The following is an 18,326-nucleotide window of genomic DNA, read 5'->3' on the forward strand; positions in this document are numbered from 1 at the left end:
CTCGTCGAGTCTTAGCATAAAACCCTAAAACTTGGAAAAAATAGATGATACATGGAACGGGTGTTATAAATCTCCCTCACTTGAACTAGACTTTGTCCTCGAAGTCTGCTGACGCGAACAAGTCCGGATAGTGATCACGCATCTACTCTTCCGGCTCCCATGTCCATTCGGAGCCCCTTCGGTGATGCTATTGCACCTTTACTAGCTCCACTTCCTTGTTCCGAAGAACCTTGGTCTTCCTATCCAAAAACAAAACGGGCCTCTCAATGTAGTTTAGGATCTCGCCCACCTGAATGTCGTCCAGAGAAACGACCGCGGCCTCGTCTGTGACACACTTCCAGAGCTGAGACACATGAAAGGTGTTGTGTATCTGGCTAAGCTTGTCGGGCAGATCCAAATGGTAAGCCACTTTTCCCACTCGGGCCAGAATCCTGAACGGTCCAATATATCGGGGCCCTCTTCTGGAACCTGATGACTCCCTTCCATGGAGACACTTTCAGTAACACAAAGTCCCCCACCCGGAACTCAAGGTCCGATCGTCGTTGGTCAGCATAACTTTTCTAACGGCTTTGTGCGACTCGCATCCGGTCGCGCACCTGCTGAATCAGCCCACTAGTCTTGAGCACTACCTCATTTCTCCCCATGACTCGGTGTCCAACCTCGCCCCAAAAAACCAGGGTCCTACATCTTCGACCATACAACATCTCAAACGGAGGTTGGTCGATACTGCATGGTAACTATTATTGTATGAAAACTTTGCCAGTAGGAGGTATGTATCCCAACTACCTCCAAAATCCAACACACATGCCCGAAGCATATCCTCGAGTGTCTGGATCGTCCTTTCGCTTTGGCCATCTATCTGGGGGTGGTATGTCGTGCTAAAATTGAACTGAGTGCCCAGTTCCTCATGAAACTTCTTCCAGAATCTAGATGTGAATCGAACGTCCCGGTCAGTGACTACTGACACTGGCACCCCATGCCTAACCACCACCTCTCACACGTAAATATCCGCTAATTTCTCCGTGGAGATGCTCTCGTGGATCAGAATAAAGTGAGCAATCTTCATCAACCTATCCAAAATCACCCATATGGCATCCACACCCCTCGCTGTCCTTGGTAACTTCATGATGAAGTCCATAGTGATCTTTTCCCACTTCCACATGGGAATGGGTAGCGCTGAACTTTGCCATGAGGCCGCTGATGCTCGGCCTTGACCTTCCGGCAGGTCAAGCACCGCTCCACAAACCAGGCGATCTCCCGCTTCATGCAGGGCCACCAGTAACTCAGTCTCAAGTTTCTATACATTTTTGTAGCCTCAGATGTATAGAGAACTTGGAATTGTATGCCCCCTCCAATAACTTCTGACTCACTCCCCCACATGCTGGGACCCACACTCAGCCATACTAGGTCAAGAGACCCTAACCATTCCGGACGAACAAAGGAATTTGTCCTCGTATCCGCTCTAACTTCCAATTCTATTTCTTCAAACCCTCCACACATTCCTCCTTTATCATATCCAACAATGGAGAGATCACTGTCATCCTCAAACAAACTTTCCTAATCGGGGAACCCGCCGTCTTGTGGCTCAAAGCATCAGCCACCACGTTGGCCTTCACTTGATGGTATAAGATCTCACAATCATAATATTTCAGCACGTCCAACCACCTCCTATGCCGCATGTTAAGGTTCTGTTGATCCATCGAATACTTCAAACTCTTATGATCAGTATAAATAGTGCACCGTACTCCATACAAGTATTAAGGGAAAACACCACTGCCCCCAATTCCAGGTCATGAGTGGGATATTTAGCCTCATGAGGCTTCAACTTCCTCGAGGCGTAAGCGATCACATGCCCTCTCTGCATCAGTATTGCGCCTAACCCTGAGATCGATGCATCACAGTACACTACCAAGTCATCCACCCCTCAGGTAGTACTAGAATCGGAGCCTCATATAACCTCTTCCCACGGTCTCCAAATCTAACTGTTGATTCGTGCCCCCATCGAAATGTCATATTCTTCTTCGTCAAGCGGGTCAAAGGCACAACGATCTTGAAGAAATACTGGATGAATCTTCGATAGTACCCTGCTAGGCCCAAGAAGCTACGAATCTCAGATGAGTTCTTTGGTACTTCCCAATTACAGCCTCAACCTTGGCTGGATCAACCGAAATGTCCTCCTGGTTGATGATGTGCCCCAAAAATTACACCTCATGCAGCCAGAAAACTCACTTTGAGAACTTGGCGTACAACCTTTATGTTCTCAATGTCTACAATACCTCCATCAGATGTTGCTCATGTTGCTCCTTAGTCTTAGAATAGACCATGATATCATCAATAAAAACAATCACCGACCAATCCAGCATCGGTCTACACACTCTGTTCATGAGATCCATGAACATTGTTGGGGCATTGGTGAGCCCAAATGGCATCACCACAAACTCATAGTGCCCGTATCGGGTCTTGAAAGCTGTCTTCGGTATATCCTCATCCCGAATCCTCATCTGATGGTATCCCGACCGAAGATCAATCTTGGAAAACCAAGACGCACCCTGCAACCGATTGAACAAATCGTCGATCTTTGGTAGCAGATAACGGTTTTTCATTGTTAGTTTGTTCAGCTCTCGATAATCAATGCACATCATGTGGGACCCGTCCTTCTTTTCCATGAATAGGATCAGAGCTCCCCACGGGGAACTGCTCAGACGGATAAACCCTTAGTTTAGCAGCTCCATAAGTTGCGTAGATAGCTTCTACATGTTGGGTGGAGCTATTCGGTATGATGCATTGGCTATCGGAGTGGCACCGACACCAAATCAATGCGAAACTCCACTTGCCTCTCCAGAGGCACTCCAGGTAACTCCTCGAGAAAGACATCCCGAAACTCCTATACAACCGGTACACTGTCCAAATCCCTCGGGGTCACAACCCTCATATATGAGATATATGCCAACAATCTTGTACAACCCTGCTGCAAAAACCTCCTAGCCCTCGCAGCTGAACAGAGGGTTGGCCCCTGCGAGGCCCTATCTCCATAAATAACCAGTTCTCCCCCACTTGGGGTTCGAACCCTCACCAACTGGCGCTCACAATCAATCATGGCCCCATTGGCCCCCAACCAGTCCATCACGACAATCACCTTCATCCCTCGCAACGGTATCAAGACTAAATCAACACGGAACCTCTCCCCAAGTACATTCAAGACATAGTCCCGGTACACCCTCGCAGCACTCACAGTGCGGTCATCCACAATCTTAACCTCAAGCGGGGAATCCAAGGTCCCCGACGCATCCTGAAACTTCTTGCTAAGTGCAAGAGATACAAACGATCAGGTAGCTCCCGAATCGAACAAAACATGGGCAGATATACCATTGACCAAAAAGGTCACTATACATAAGCACAATATACACATAAGCAATGCAATAAATATAGAGCAGGAAGATAAAATACGTACCAGTCACAACGTATGGTGCTGCCAGAGCCTCCTCGATGGTCAACTGAAATGCACGGCTCTTCATCGCAGGAGCATCCGCCTTAGCAGGGCGGCCATCAGTAATCCTCAATGTGGATGGTGCAAGCATCGCTACTACTCATCCTCCTCCCTACAACTTCGGACAATCGGCATTTTTATGGCCAGTCTGGTTGCAGTGGAAACAAATCAGGCCCTTCTTGGGGCAGTCCATGCTCACATGGCCCGGCTGACCACACGTATAACATACCGGGCCCATCCTCCGGCAAGCTCTGCCATGAGAGCTCCCACACTTGGCACACCAGCCACGGCCCTGTTGACCCATACTTGATGAATCCGAGGTCTTAGGCTTTTTATCCTAACATACTGTTGTCTGTGCCTGCTCAGGTTTCCGCTTGGTGCGGAAGTCCAACTCCATCTCTCGCTCACGGGCCTTCTCCATCATTTCATTCAGGGTTTTGCACCCTATAAAGCTCACAAACTCTTGGATATCATCCCTCAGCATGGAATGATATCTCGTCCTCCTCATATCCTCGTCTGTAGCATATTGTGGGTCAATAATGCTCGTTCCCGAAACTTGGCGGTAATCTCTGCCACAGTCTCAGTGGTCTGTTGGATCTCATGAAACTCCTTCACTAATTGTTACACCTCGATAGGCGGTGCAAACTCCAGATCAAATCGCCTGACAAACTCGACCCATGTCATCTCAGCCACACCGACTGCTCCCACCTGGCTAGTCACCTCTCCCCACCAATCCCGGGCCCGATCCCTCAACATACATGAAACTGTTGGATTAGGTGTCTAAGACCATAACTATATTTGGTATGTACTTGACCCGATTGTAGCATGATCCTTTTGGGTTGCCTTCATATTAGTGATTAGACACGATGACTGTTGAGGAGAGAGGTTGATTTATTATTAAGAATAATAAATTGGGGCATAAATATGATTTATTAATATATTATATGAATAATATATTAATTTAGAATCATATTATTAATTAGTATTTAATCAGAAATTAATTTGGAATTAATTTTGGGATTAAAGGAACTGATTAAAAGTACAGGGATTGTTTTGTAATTATTTTATAGTTGAGGCATTGGACCATTGGATTACCTTTATTAGGGCTAGACCGAAAATCCTAGAAGGATCTAGGACTTTTCGTCCAAGGGCCTAATGTAAGGAGGTCTATGGACTTGCTTAGGCCCTAAGCTAAGGGATTAGGGTTTCCACCCTGAAACCCTAGCTAGCCTCAAGTATAAATAGACCCCCTAGGCTCTAGATTTCGACCAACCTTGGAGAAACCCTACAAGAGCCTTTTTTTGGAGCAAGATACCCCTTCTCCTCTCTCTCATATTCATCCTCTCATTCAAGTGTGTTTGTGAGCCATTAGAGGTACTACATTTGTGGTACCTGTTCTCAAGAGCAAAGGAACTTCAAGATTTAGATGTTATTACTATATAACAACAAAGGTGTGTATTCTAATCTTTTGTTTGTGATTTTTTGAAATATTAGATGCATGATAGGGTTTCTATTTGTGTTCATTTGTTGTATGTCTAATAGTGAAAATATAGATCAAAATTAGGGTTGCATGCACACATAAGATTGTTTGTATAAAACCTAATAGTGGTATCAGAGCCTTTGGTTGTTGTTTTCAATTAGATTTGATACAAAAGTATGAATTTGACAAATTAGGTTTTATGGCAAATAAATCCTAGGGCTTGGATTTTCGAAATTAGGGTTGTCTAACCCTAGGGTTTTCGAATAAGCCTTATTCCCTAAGATAAGATTCCAAGATTTTAGGGATTAGGATAATGCCATCTTTTGTAATTATCCCTTTAATTGTTTAAATATATAATTAAAGATCTTTGAATTACCCCATCCTATTTTTTTCGACTTTTAGGGGATAAAGGGATTAGGTTAAATTAATTGTTTAATTTAATTGATAATCCTTCAAGATTTAATAATTTAAATTAATTGTTTAATTTTGGATAATTATTAAATAAAAGTTTTAATATTTAAGATTTTACAATTAAAGAGTATTAATTTTCAAAAAATTTAAATTTGATTAAAACCCTAGTATTTTGAAATGTTTAAAATACACCCTCACACTATATAGAATTAAAAGTTTAATATTATATATATATATATATATATATATATATATATATATATATATAAGTAAATGTCAGTCTTACCATTAATAGGCCTCATTCACGAAGTTGGTCTATAACGGTTGTTTAAGGAAGCGGCCTATAAATGATTGTCATTGGGTATCCATTCTTACCCACCTCACCCTTGACTAGTGGAAGGTCGTTAGTCGAACGGGTAGGATAGGACACAACCTTCCATTATAAGTATAATGACATACGAAGTAACTAAACACCTTTATAAATTCCCAAATCTTAGTTACTTTAGGAAAAATGTGAATTTGGTGCTAATCCATGAAATTGCACATTGCAGCTTGTTGGTCGTTAGTGGACAGTGTGTGGTTAACCGGCACACTAATATGGGACCAATGAAGGATGGAAATGGGTAACTCGTAGATTATCATAAATCAATGGAGCGTGTGTGGTTAACCAACACATTGATTAGGTGATATATGTCTTCAAGAGTACGAAGCTAATTTGCATGGTTATTCACACCTTGTTTGTGATATTCGGCATCCCAGTCACAAACTTGAAGGGCATAATCAAGATTAAACATGCCATTGAAAAGTGCAATGAATCTCAAAAGATCTAGGAGTTTCAATTCATTTAAAACCTAATCTTCATTTTCGTTTTTCATGGTGAATATTGGTAAATCGTCATTTACCTACCTTCAAATATTATGTAGCTGGATTACGACATCCCTCTTCCGAGTTGTAGAATATTGTGTTGGATCATAGCCTTAATATTTCATTTGGGTGTTATATTAAGGACCGAATCAACTAACTTGAATTTCTCCCGTTTTGTAGACTTCAAAATCTAACAACTATGGTTTTCCCGAACCCTTTGGAAAAAGCTTTCCACACGAAGATGATGTTCCACGATTGGATCATGGAAATGGAAATCATGCGTCACTTCCTACAAGTCCTCTAATAATTCTCCCTGATCCACGTGTTTGTTGACTTGAAAAGTTCAAGGTCACTCAAGCCCTATTGGCAAGCAAACACGAAGATGGAAAGTCTGTATGTGCTCACGTCTTGGACATGAAGTTGCATATTGACAAGTTGGGAATGTTGGGTGTCGAAGTCTCAACGAAGTTGGTTGTTAACTTGGTTCTTCAATCACTTCCTGACTCATATAGTGAGTTCATTAAAGATTACTATATGATAGACCACGACGTGACCCTCATTGATCTTACCTATTTGCTTATTGCTGCTGAATCATCAATGATTTGAGGCACTGGTAAAGCAAATTTGACTGGTAAGTCAACTTCCCAAACTTCCATGGATATCGACGATGGCAACATTGGAAGTCCATAAAAGTCTTCTCTCCCTAATGGAAAGGGATTGGCCAAGGTCAAACCGTTTGACCAGATGGTAAAGTGAAAGGCTGAATCTGAGATTGTACCATGTGTTATTTCGGAAGAGTCTGTTTGTTTCTACTGCTAACAGAAGGGGCATTGGATGCGAAGCTGCCTTATCTACCTGAAGGATCGCGAAGATGAGGGAGTCAAGATGTATGACTCTGCTTCAGGTAAAATTCACTATCTAACTCTATTAAGTTCCTATTTTTAGATTCATAGATGATGTGATAAGATTGCATATTGATGTAGGATCGAAGAAAATAAAGGAAGCTTAAAGGAATAGTGAGTTGAGTCTAATCACAAAGAAATGGATTTCCATTGCATGCTTCGAAGATTGGATTTTTGAGCTGCTGTTTAAGAGTTAGGATAGATTGCTTAGAAACATTTAGTAACATAGTTTTCATTTGTAATTGCGTTGTAAGGACAAGTTTTTCCGCATTTTATAAAATAAAATTTAATTTTTGCCTTATTTGTATATATCCTTGCAATGAATTTTGTGAAAATTGATGTTTGTATGTTTTTATTGTTAGCAATATTGAAAATGGATGTGATTGTTAGTTATGTTATTTGTGGTAGTGTCAGAAATTTACCAAATAAGGAAGATTCTCATCACCCAAGTTTTCAATTGGACAAAAACTTGGAATCATGCGACTTGTATTGAACGATGGATGAGAACCTTCGTATTTGGGAAATTAAGACTAATTCCTTGTTCACATAAGTATGTGAGTCAAGTAAAGGACTAAGAGATCTAGTACACATTGTTGTGTATTGGATGAGTCCACCACAAAGAATGATAAGAATATCCATCATGATTCGCTAAAAGTTTAGTGGTTATGCTTACAAGATTAAGTGTAATTTTGAATTGTTGAAAAGTTTTCAATGTAAAGCAGAACGAATAACAAGAGTCAACTAGTCAGAAAGATAAAACTTTCTCCAATCTAAAAAGAAAGGAGAGTACTTGAGTATCATGCTTTATGATCATCTTAATGATTATGAAACCATATCACAATTGATCCTCTAAGGACACCTTAGTGCATTAATATGACTAAGAAGAGTAATCGTGAATTGTTGAAATGGTTTAAATCAAGAAGACGAGTCATACTTCGTTCCAGAATCGAGTCTTAGAGTCGTACTCAGAGATTGTGACTTGAGTGACATAACATTGGTAAGTTTATAACACTTATCAAATGTGGAGTAGAAAATGTTTTACTCTTGCGCATTTGAAATTGGTAAGTTGTAATGTCTTGGATAAGACAAAGACCAACTAAGACCAATTGTGTGAAGTGTCTATCTTGATGAGAACCCGCACTAACTCTTGAGTATTTGTGTTGTCAAGGAATGTTTCTTGACAAGAGAATCTTATATGTCAAGATGTCAGTGGGAGTCTAAATGATCTTGAAAAGTTTCAAGAACTAATCAAGAGTAAACCTATTGTTAAACACTAGCACACAACTTGAGGTTTGTAACCTATCGTGTTGATACATTCTTGTTTTTGTGCCCATTCCATTTAATGTTGACTATGCATGTGAGTTCTATGAGTTCTCATTTGACTGCATAAGGTAAAGCATCTTAATCAATGAAAAGTTCAATGATTTGTATGGGTGATCTGCTTAACTACTTGGAAGACATGGTAAGCCCTTGTGCTGCCAGATGGCAAGAAACAAAGATTGAACAAGTTCAGTCCATATGAGTTTATATTTGTCACTAACCTTGTCTTGTGATTATGGTTATGACAAATTCACATGGATAGGAACACATGCACCATAAAATCTAAGTGTCATAATGTTTATCTCCGCTTCATGAAAATGATTGTGAGGAAACGTTTTCGCTAAGAATATTTTAGTGAGATAGCAATTATAGTATTTGCATTCTCGAATTCGATTATGATTATGGCATCCCTCTCTCATAGTTCGAATTGTGAGAAAAGTCAAATAGTTTGAAAATTTAAGACTTATTGCTATAAGTTCTAGAATTTTTTAGACACACATATGAGTTATCTAAGAAAAGGTGTATGATTTTGAGAAGCTTAGATAAAGTCTTATCGAAGCATCACACATCAGAAATATGAACTTTGGTAAGAAAGTCAATAAAAATTGATTTCTATAAGTCCAACTGATTTCTGAATACGTGTCAAAGCTAGTGGGAGCATAAGTGTTATGCTGGTAAGGATATAATCATCATGTTAGTAGGAGCATGATCATTATGTTAAGTATTGCGAGCTAGCAATATTAATTATAGAAAACAAAAGTTTCAATTCGCAAAGTTGCAGAGGTCAAAAAGTTGTTTTGCTATAATTAAGGGAGATGAATATGTACTTCTTTTCAAATCTAAAAGCTTAGATCGAGAAATTTTAATCAAAAGACATATATGAATGGTATGTTGAAAAGATTCAACATAAGGGAATTCTATATAGATAGCAATATTATAGCAGGAGACTGGTAAAGTATCATATCCTTATATAAGACATTATGTATCGTATCCCATACACTTCGGGTATAGGATCGATTACATGTGCTGTAATATTCGACCGTTCTGATTTTCCAAATGCCTAGGGCATTAAGAGGGAAAAAGAACTAGAACCGGATATGACTAAAATAATTAAACAACTGTCACGTACGATATAAGGTTCGCCAAATATTGATCACTTGTGGGCAATTGGAAGTATAGTAATGGATGGACCATATTGACATTATTATGAATAGATAGGATTCTGTTTAGAATGTGTTGTCATATGGAAAATATGGAAATGTTTCCATAATGGGAGTTGGATATTAAGGATTTATGTATATTAGAAACTTTTATGCAAGAAGGATGTTCAGAGGAATGTACTTTGAATTTGAGACTTCATGTCTATGGAGTTATCTTGTAACAATCTCCAATAGAGCACTTTGTAATATCATTGGCAAAGTCTTAGTGACTTTAGTGCTATGTCATTACAAAAGGATCATTGTGTAAAATTTTAGAATCTAACACATAACAATAATTTGGTATTCTTACATTTGTGATAAGGATTGGGAATTGTGAAATAAGTATCATTAGAAATGTGTTCAATTGATCTATTTCACAAAGTAAGGACCATATGTAAACATGGTGTGCATGCTTGGAGCATGGGATAACTATTTTTTTTCAATTCAAGTATTAAGTTGATTATCCGAAACATTATACAATGATTAATGTGTAATCAGTATGGTGATTAAATAAAAGGTGTTTTATTTATACTCAAAGTGTTGAGGCCATATTGGATTCGGTTATTCTTGTGTTTAACTTCACATGTTTTGACTTCCCGAATAATAAGATTATTCAAACCATCCACAGTCGGTCATACTTTAGAAGTAGGTATTGAGGCAAAACTGTCATGAATTTGACTGTAGATTGTCTGAAGCGTTTTAGACATAGCAAAAGTTTGTTGCGGTGTTCATGAGTGCTCATGAAATAAGATTTGAGTATTGGATTAAACCCACGCTCATGTGAATCACTTCATGGATTTTATCACAGGTGATTGTGAGACGATAATATCTTATATTCTTGAAACGGAGACATGTGAGTTGTAGTTTACAAGTCGGTTGCACATTGATATATGTAAACACACCAGTAACTTGGTGTTATAAAACATATTGTTGTGTGTAATTTGATGGGTAAATACAAGCAAGCATCTGAGTCGAAGTTTATTCGTTCCTTTTACCCCATGTGGATAAAAGCGATATTTGTGGGGCCCTCGATGATTTAGTGATGACACCCGAAGTGCTTGGCCAAGCCTGGACTGATTTGATTTGTTCAATTAGTCAGTCGTCATAAATCGGAAATCAGGAAACAACACATAAACAAAGAGAATGATTATAATCCATGTCTCATGTCTATACGATATCTAGAATGAAGGAATATAGGATCCCTTATCTAAAGGACGTGTCAAAGTTCGACAACGGCTTTTGAGAGCTACGATTGCTAATCGGATTTTGAAGTCGTACTTGCAACTATAGTTATTAGACTTATCCAAGTGGGGAATTGTTGGATTAGGTGTCTAAGCCCATACTATATTTGGTATGTACTTGACCCGGTTGTAGCATGGTCCTTTTGGGTTGCCTTCACACTGGTGACCAGACAGGATGACTGTTGAGGAGAGAGGCTGATTTATTATTAAGAATAATAAATTGGGGCATAAATATAATTTATTAATATATTATATGAATAATATATTAATTTGGAATCATATTATTAATTAGTATTTAATCATAAATTAATTTTGGGATTAAAGGAACTGATTAAAAGTATAGGGGTTGTTTTGTAATTATTTAATAGTTGAGGATTTGGGCTATTGGATTACCTTTATTAGGGATAGGCCGAAAATCCTAGAAGGATCTAGCAGTTTTCGTCCATGGGTCTAATGTAAGGAGGTCCATGGACTTGCTTAGGCCCTAAGCTAAGGGATTAGGGTTTCCACCCTGAAACACTAGCTAGCCTCATGTATAAATAGACCCCCTAGGCTCTAGATTTCGACCAAACCTTGGAGAAACCCTACAAGAGCCGTTTTTGGAGCAAGCTACCCCTTCTCCTCTCTCTCATATTCATCATCTCACTCAAGTGTGTTTGTGAGCCATTAGAGGTACTACATTTGTGGTACCTGTTCTCAAGAGCAAAGGAACTTCAAGATTTAGTTGTTTTTACTATATAACAATAAAGGTATGTATTGTAATCTTTTGTTTGTGATTTTTTGAAATATTAGATGCATGCTAGGGTTTCCATTTGTGTTCGTTTGTTGTATGTCTAATAGTGAAAACATAGATCCAAATTAGGGTTGCATGCACACATATGATTGTTTGTATAAAACCCAACATAAGCAAACCCCAACTTCATCGCATCAGGGCAAGAACTCATGCGTTGGACGTTCTCTATGTTCGCCACCCAACATCGGCTAACAATGGGGTCCCTGACCCCGAAAAACTTCGGTGCCCCGCACGCCTTGAACTCCCGGAACGAAGGAGTTCGGGCCCTAACCTGTCCCGCGACAATCTCAGCTTTAAATGCCCTGAGCCTCTCCTCCACGATCTCCATCATACCCTCCTTGACTGTCCCAAAGATAATTGGGGTAGAGTCAAGGATGCCTCTTGTAACATCTGCTGCAATAAGCTCACACAACCTCTCGTCAATGGGCTAGGTAGTGTCACCCGACCTAGCTCTAGATCCTGATCCCTCTGATCCGAACCGTGTCACCACCATATTGTACTGCAATACCACAAAACATAATGATCAAGATATCCATAGATGGGATCCCCCCACACCGGTCCTCCTTAGAGCTTCCAGATCTAACATTGGTTCGGGTACATGTCATGTGCTTTCAGTAGTAGGGGCCCAATACTACCTTCCACACCTACCTGTACCTTCCCCAAAGCTCTACCTGATAACTCTAATTCATCCCAAAACAAATCATATCTCATAGGCTACCGCATAGCTCAAATCATAGGCTAACCTAAGATTCCTCCATCCATATCAAACCAGAACTCAATCATAACAGGTTGCATTATGCATGCAAATTATACATAACAGGATCAAATAGACTTTCGAATAATAGAATCCACCCTAAGACCACAACCAGACAAGGAACATGAAATAAGGCCAAATCAATTATTTTGAGGCTATAAGACCATAACCGTATACAATTTTGACAACATACACATAGCAAGTTATACCAATTCATTTTTTATTTTGACCAATTTAGTTATGACGTTAGACATCTATTCCAACAAAATCAACAACCAATGATAAGGAAAATAAAAAATTAATAAGAAGACAACTCAACAACCAATACACTATCCAGATAAATGAGCAATCATTTGTTGAGTAGATTATCCAACATACATCATTTACACACCCGTTTGTTTTGACAATGGTAAGATCAAAAGCTGTCAATAAATGAACAAACAAAAGATCTAACTACAGAGCAACGAAGAGTCATTCCCAATCGAACGACCCATAAATAAATGACCCCTTACAACCGACTATTTTTCGCAAATAGCGCCGAATTAGACATGCCATGTGACATTGAAATGTGGTGTTTTCAATAACTCAACATAATTCTTCTTAAATTATATAGAATATAGATAAATGCGTTAGACTGGAAGTAGAACTCGATTAAGACATAAGCTAAAGATGGTCGATCTACTTTGACAAGGAGAAACTATAATAGGACAGGCGAAGGGAACGAGAAGACATTAGTGTAAAGAGAATACATGTAAGGGTTTTGATGTGTTGGCAATTCCAAGTAGCTATAAAAAAATCGGCTACCGTTAACTAATAAAAATGTGTTTTCATATAAATGAAACATCATAAAAGTTATAATATTTAAAATAACAAAAACACAAATTAAGTGGCAAACCTTATCAATAAAAAGTGTGATATCAAATGTGAAATTTGATTACTATTTAAGGGGATTAGCCTTTTTTAAAATAAAATTAGCTTTGTATTATGTTTAAAATAGTTCCATACACCTCCCTAGAACAAATGCTGAAACGTGAAAGGACTAAAAATGAAACTTCAGATATAATTTAGGGACTATTTCCGTAAATACCAAACAACCTGCACACCACCACATGTCACGGAGATGTTTAATTCAAAATTTGACCAAATCAAGAAGCTCGCTGACTCCTGCATTACATACTTCAAACTCTTGTCTTTAAAATTCAAAAATCCAATTATACTTTTCCTCACCGATTGAATCCAATCCCCACCGTTGAAATCCCAAAATTTCGATTCCACGGTGGCCTACCTTCAATCTCTCTGCTAATTGAATCAACTCAAAAGCACTTGTTGTTGTAGAGAGAGAGAGAAAGAGTTTCAGTTGTGTATTTGGGGCAAAGAATTTCAGAATATCATCAAAGAAGTCTCTGATCGGAAGGGCTTTGAGTGTTTGTTATCACTATGAATGCGGTGGGAAGACATGGGCAAAGATCCGGTTCATCCGGAGCTCATCATCAGCGTCAGTACTCTGATAACTTCTTGGAGGTGACTTCTTCCTCATCTAATGGCCGATGGCTTCAATCTGCTGGTCTACAACACCTCCAACAGCCATCCTCGAACACTTCTTCTGTATGTGTATTTTTCAATTTCGTGACGTTTATCCTGTTCGTTTAGTTTCGAATGATAGATCTGGTGGTAGGTTTGGCTTATGAATTTGATTTGGTAATTAATTCAGCAGGACTTTGGTTACTATGGTGGTGGTGGAGGAGGCCAAGGTTCAAGAATGTATAACAATAACAGGAATATTGGTACACAGAGGTCACTAAGCGGAGGGTCTGATTTGTTTGCAGAGCCGTTGACGCCGCCGGGACGTCAGAAAAAACACGGTGGTGCTGTTGATGACCCCAATGGCTTCAGTCCTGGCCTTTTAGATCTACATTCCTTCGATACCGAGCTTATCTCCGAGGTGCGTTTTGTGGCCTTTTTGGATAAGTCATCGTGTTTATGGATTTGACTATTACTGAATTTTAGTGATATTTATCTTTGATGCTAAATTATACACGAGGTATGATTTGATCGCCATTATACCATAAAGATCATTTGCTTTCATACATGACAGGTTCCTGTAGCTCCAATGTACAACTCTACTCGTGATAGAAGCTTTGATGATGCAGAGCCATATTTTGGGAATAGCAAACAGCCCAGTAAAGCTCGAGGTTTACCTGATAACAACCTTTTGAAGAATTTTGCTCCAGAAAAGGAGAAGGCCAGCACTGTTGCAAAGATCAAAGTTGTGGTATGCCAATCCAATTCCAACAGCTACTTGAGAATCATTTCTGTCAAATTCTGATGTTATCTAAATGGTTTATTCCTTGAAGTTATTATAAAGAACCGGTTGTTGCTAAAAAGGGTATAATGGGAATAAAATTTCAGGTGCGCAAGAGACCCTTGAACAAAAAGGAGTTAGCAAAAAATGAGGAAGATATCGTTACCACAGATACCCATTCAAATTGCCTTACAGTTCATGAAACAAAACTCAAGGTTAGCACCTGAATAGTATTTAATTTTTCTTCTTATTATTTGCTACTATTGGTGGTTTCATTACCATATGAGTCTGAATCTCACTGTAATGCAGGTTGATCTGACAGAATACATGGAGAAGCATGAATTTGTTTTTGATGCAGTTTTAAATGAAGAAGTTTCTAATGATGAGGTTAGTACATTATATAGAGATCAATATTTTTTTCCCCATAAATGTTATTAAAACAAAGACTAACTTTATAATTCATTATCTTTTCTTGTCTTCATAGGTCTATCATGAAACCGTTGAGCCCATTGTTCCAATAATTTTCCAACGTACTAAAGCTACATGCTTTGCATATGGACAAACAGGTACTTGAACTTTAGCATTGTCTTTGTTAACAAAGTACATGAAAAACTTTTTAGGCTATTTTCAATGACAAGGGCATTCACATCTTTTGCACAAACAAGATATCAAGAGCAATCCAATGCATGCCAAACACAGTACAACATGTTATGTCAGGTGTCAGCTTTTAACCATGCTTACCTTTTTCTTTTTGTGTGCAGGAAGTGGGAAGACTTTTACAATGAAACCATTACCTCTTAAAGCATCTAGGGATATTTTGAGGCTTGTGAACCATACCTATCGCAGCCAAGGTTTTCATTTGTATTTCAGCTTCTTTGAAATATACGGTGGGAAACTCTATGATCTCCTCAATGATAGGAAGTAAGTTTCTTTTTCACTCAATGGAAAGTCAAGGAAAGAAGGCTAACTTTTTATACTTTTGCAGAAAATTGTGCATGAGAGAGGATGGAAAACAGCAAGTATGCATTGTGGGATTGCAAGAATATAGAGTTTCAGATGTGGAAACAATCAAGGAGCTGATTGAGAGAGGGAATGCAACAAGAAGCACTGGCACAACTGGTGCGAATGAGGAATCTTCAAGATCACATGCGATTCTTCAACTTGTTATCAAGAGATCTGTTGATGGAAGTGAATCTAAACCTCCACGAGTTGTTGGCAAACTCTCCTTCATAGATCTTGCTGGAAGTGAACGTGGTGCAGATACTACAGATAATGATAAGCAGACGAGGTAATAAAAATTGCTATTAAGTTTAATTTGTTCAAGAAGCATTTTTTTTTTTTTTTATAATGATAATGTGGGCTTTGAATTATATATTGTGGTTGCAGAATGGAAGGTGCTGAGATTAATAAAAGCTTGCTTGCATTGAAGGAATGCATAAGAGCTCTTGACAATGATCAGGGTCATATCCCTTTTCGAGGCAGTAAATTAACTGAAGTTTTAAGAGATTCATTTGTTGGAAACTCTCGAACTGTTATGATATCTTGCATTTCACCAAATGCTGGATCATGTGAACATACACTCAATACCCTACGATATGCTGACAGGTAATAACATCAACAATTACTTTTTTACCCTTCTCTGTCACCCTCTTATTTTTTAACTCAATGGGTAATGATGGATGTATGTCCGGATAAAGTGTTGCTTTTGTTTTAATCCGTTTGAAATGATGATACTAAATGACCAATTTACCCTTACATTCCAAAAAAATAAATTTATAGTTGGTAATATTATTGAATGACAGGGTGAAAAGCCTGTCGAAAGGGAACAAAAAGGAGACAATAGCTTCAAGTATAAACGTGAAAGAATCGACAACAGTGTCAATGACATCTTTACCCCCGGTTTCATCGTATGAAGATGATGAAGATGATTATGATACTACTGAAGAGTTGTATGAAGCAGCAGACCAAGTACAACAGGCTTCATGGAAGAATAATAACACAAAAGCTGAAGCTTGTAGCAGCAGCTTCGATAAGAACAGGAGAGTGAATGGTATTGGTCAGACAAAATTAAAGGAGCCACAGCCACCCCCACCCAAATCTGAATCAAGAAACTGGAGCCCTGATGATGAGCTGAATGCCCTTTTAAAGGTATGTGGATCATTTACTTATTTATGACATTCTTGATTGAATAACATGAAAAAAATTGTATTTTGATATCAGGAAGAGGAAGATCTAGTTAATGCTCATCGGAAACAAGTGGAGGATACCATGGATATTGTTAGAGTGGTATGCTTGTAAATTTTAATATTAATTAGGGGAAAGAAAAATACAGAAAAGCGTTAAATGATTTTTTATTTTTTTTTTTGGTTGTAGGAAATGAACCTATTGGTAGAGGCGGATGAACCAGGAAACCAATTAGATGGGTATGTGACAAAATTGAACACAATTTTAGCTCAGAAGGCTTCATCCATTTTACAATTACAAAACCGTTTGGCTCATTTTCAAAGGCGGCTGAGGGAGCATGATGTTCTAGTCTCTTCTGGTCAGTAAGTAATAATATAAGGTATGATGATGTTTGTATTCAGGCTATTATTTGTGGTTTAGCTGATTTATATGGGTGTATTTGGGTTGCAAGTTGTTCTTCACAATCACAATGATTGTTGTTACCATTGGTTATGGTGAAATCTTGTTATTCCTTATTGTTTCATGTCTTGTAAAGCTGTGATGCTTTCTTTGTAAACTCATGATATGAATGATTCATTTTCATTTTTTTTTTTGAAATTACTAGTGTCTTGTATAACTGCCCGGTTACTATCTTTCGCTAAAAAGATACCATCAGAAAAAAATTTGATGCAGGAAAAAAGATCAAACATTACTATAATCGTCAACCACCTGAATTTTCGAATGCTTTTTACCCGTTTTCGATAGGACCAAGACTATCCCTTATTATTTATTCTATATGATTCTAAGGTTATGTTTGACAAAGTAGTTGAAAAGTTAGCTGCCAGTTTATAAAAATTAAATGTATGGAAAAGTAGCTGATAAAGTAGTTGAAATATGTAAAATGATACAAAAGGGTATGTAGAAGATTAAGTTTTTTTATAATTAATAAAGAGTATATTTGGGAATCGGAAGAATTTAGAAAAAGCTTGATAAGCTTGTTAAATGCTAGTCGAGTAGCATTTTAAAACCCTAGCTTATAAGTAATTTTTTGGTTTGCCAAAAACCATAACTTAAAAAAACTCGAAAAAGCTAGTTATGGTGTGTAATGTTAGTGTATATTTATTTGTGTGTATTTTATGTAAAAGCCACTTCGATTATTTCCTGTAAAGCCCGTATGTAAACATACTTATATTCGATTAATGAGATGAGATATGCATGGGAAAATACTTTGCGTACATAGTATCAAAGCTAACCCTAATATCTTGTTCTTACTTCTAAGCAGTTGGCAACCTTCCTCCTTGGCTGATCGATCTTTCTACTTCTCATATCTCATCTCTTTCTCAGTCTTTCTTCTTATATTCTATCGTGACAAGAGGAGATGCCCCTGAAGCCATACCATTCATAGAAAAA

At 38.3% G+C, this 18,326-nt stretch overlaps 1 protein-coding gene across 2 annotated transcripts; it reads left to right on the forward strand.

The window, feature by feature from the left end:
• Window positions 1-13,598: 13,598 nt before the first annotated feature.
• LOC111910264 (kinesin-like protein KIN-13B) lies at window positions 13,599-17,534 on the forward strand. Of its 2 annotated transcripts, none has more exons than XM_023906067.2 (12): window positions 13,599-14,056; window positions 14,163-14,393; window positions 14,547-14,723; window positions 14,861-14,968; window positions 15,063-15,140; window positions 15,238-15,319; window positions 15,515-15,674; window positions 15,739-16,041; window positions 16,140-16,358; window positions 16,556-16,901; window positions 16,974-17,039; window positions 17,127-17,534. In XM_023906067.2, exons 1-12 carry the CDS (start codon window positions 13,889-13,891, stop codon window positions 17,301-17,303), a joined length of 2,115 nt encoding a protein of 704 aa, XP_023761835.1. In that variant the 5' UTR covers window positions 13,599-13,888; the 3' UTR covers window positions 17,304-17,534. The 2 variants fall into 2 exon arrangements, with proteins under 2 accessions (XP_023761835.1, XP_023761836.1); XM_023906068.3 differs by having other exon boundaries at window positions 13,608-14,056; window positions 14,166-14,393.
• Window positions 17,535-18,326: the final 792 nt, after the last annotated feature.

Source organism: Lactuca sativa, chromosome 5 (genome assembly GCF_002870075.4).
Source record: "Lactuca sativa cultivar Salinas chromosome 5, Lsat_Salinas_v11, whole genome shotgun sequence".
Lineage (NCBI taxonomy): Eukaryota > Viridiplantae > Streptophyta > Magnoliopsida > Asterales > Asteraceae > Lactuca > Lactuca sativa.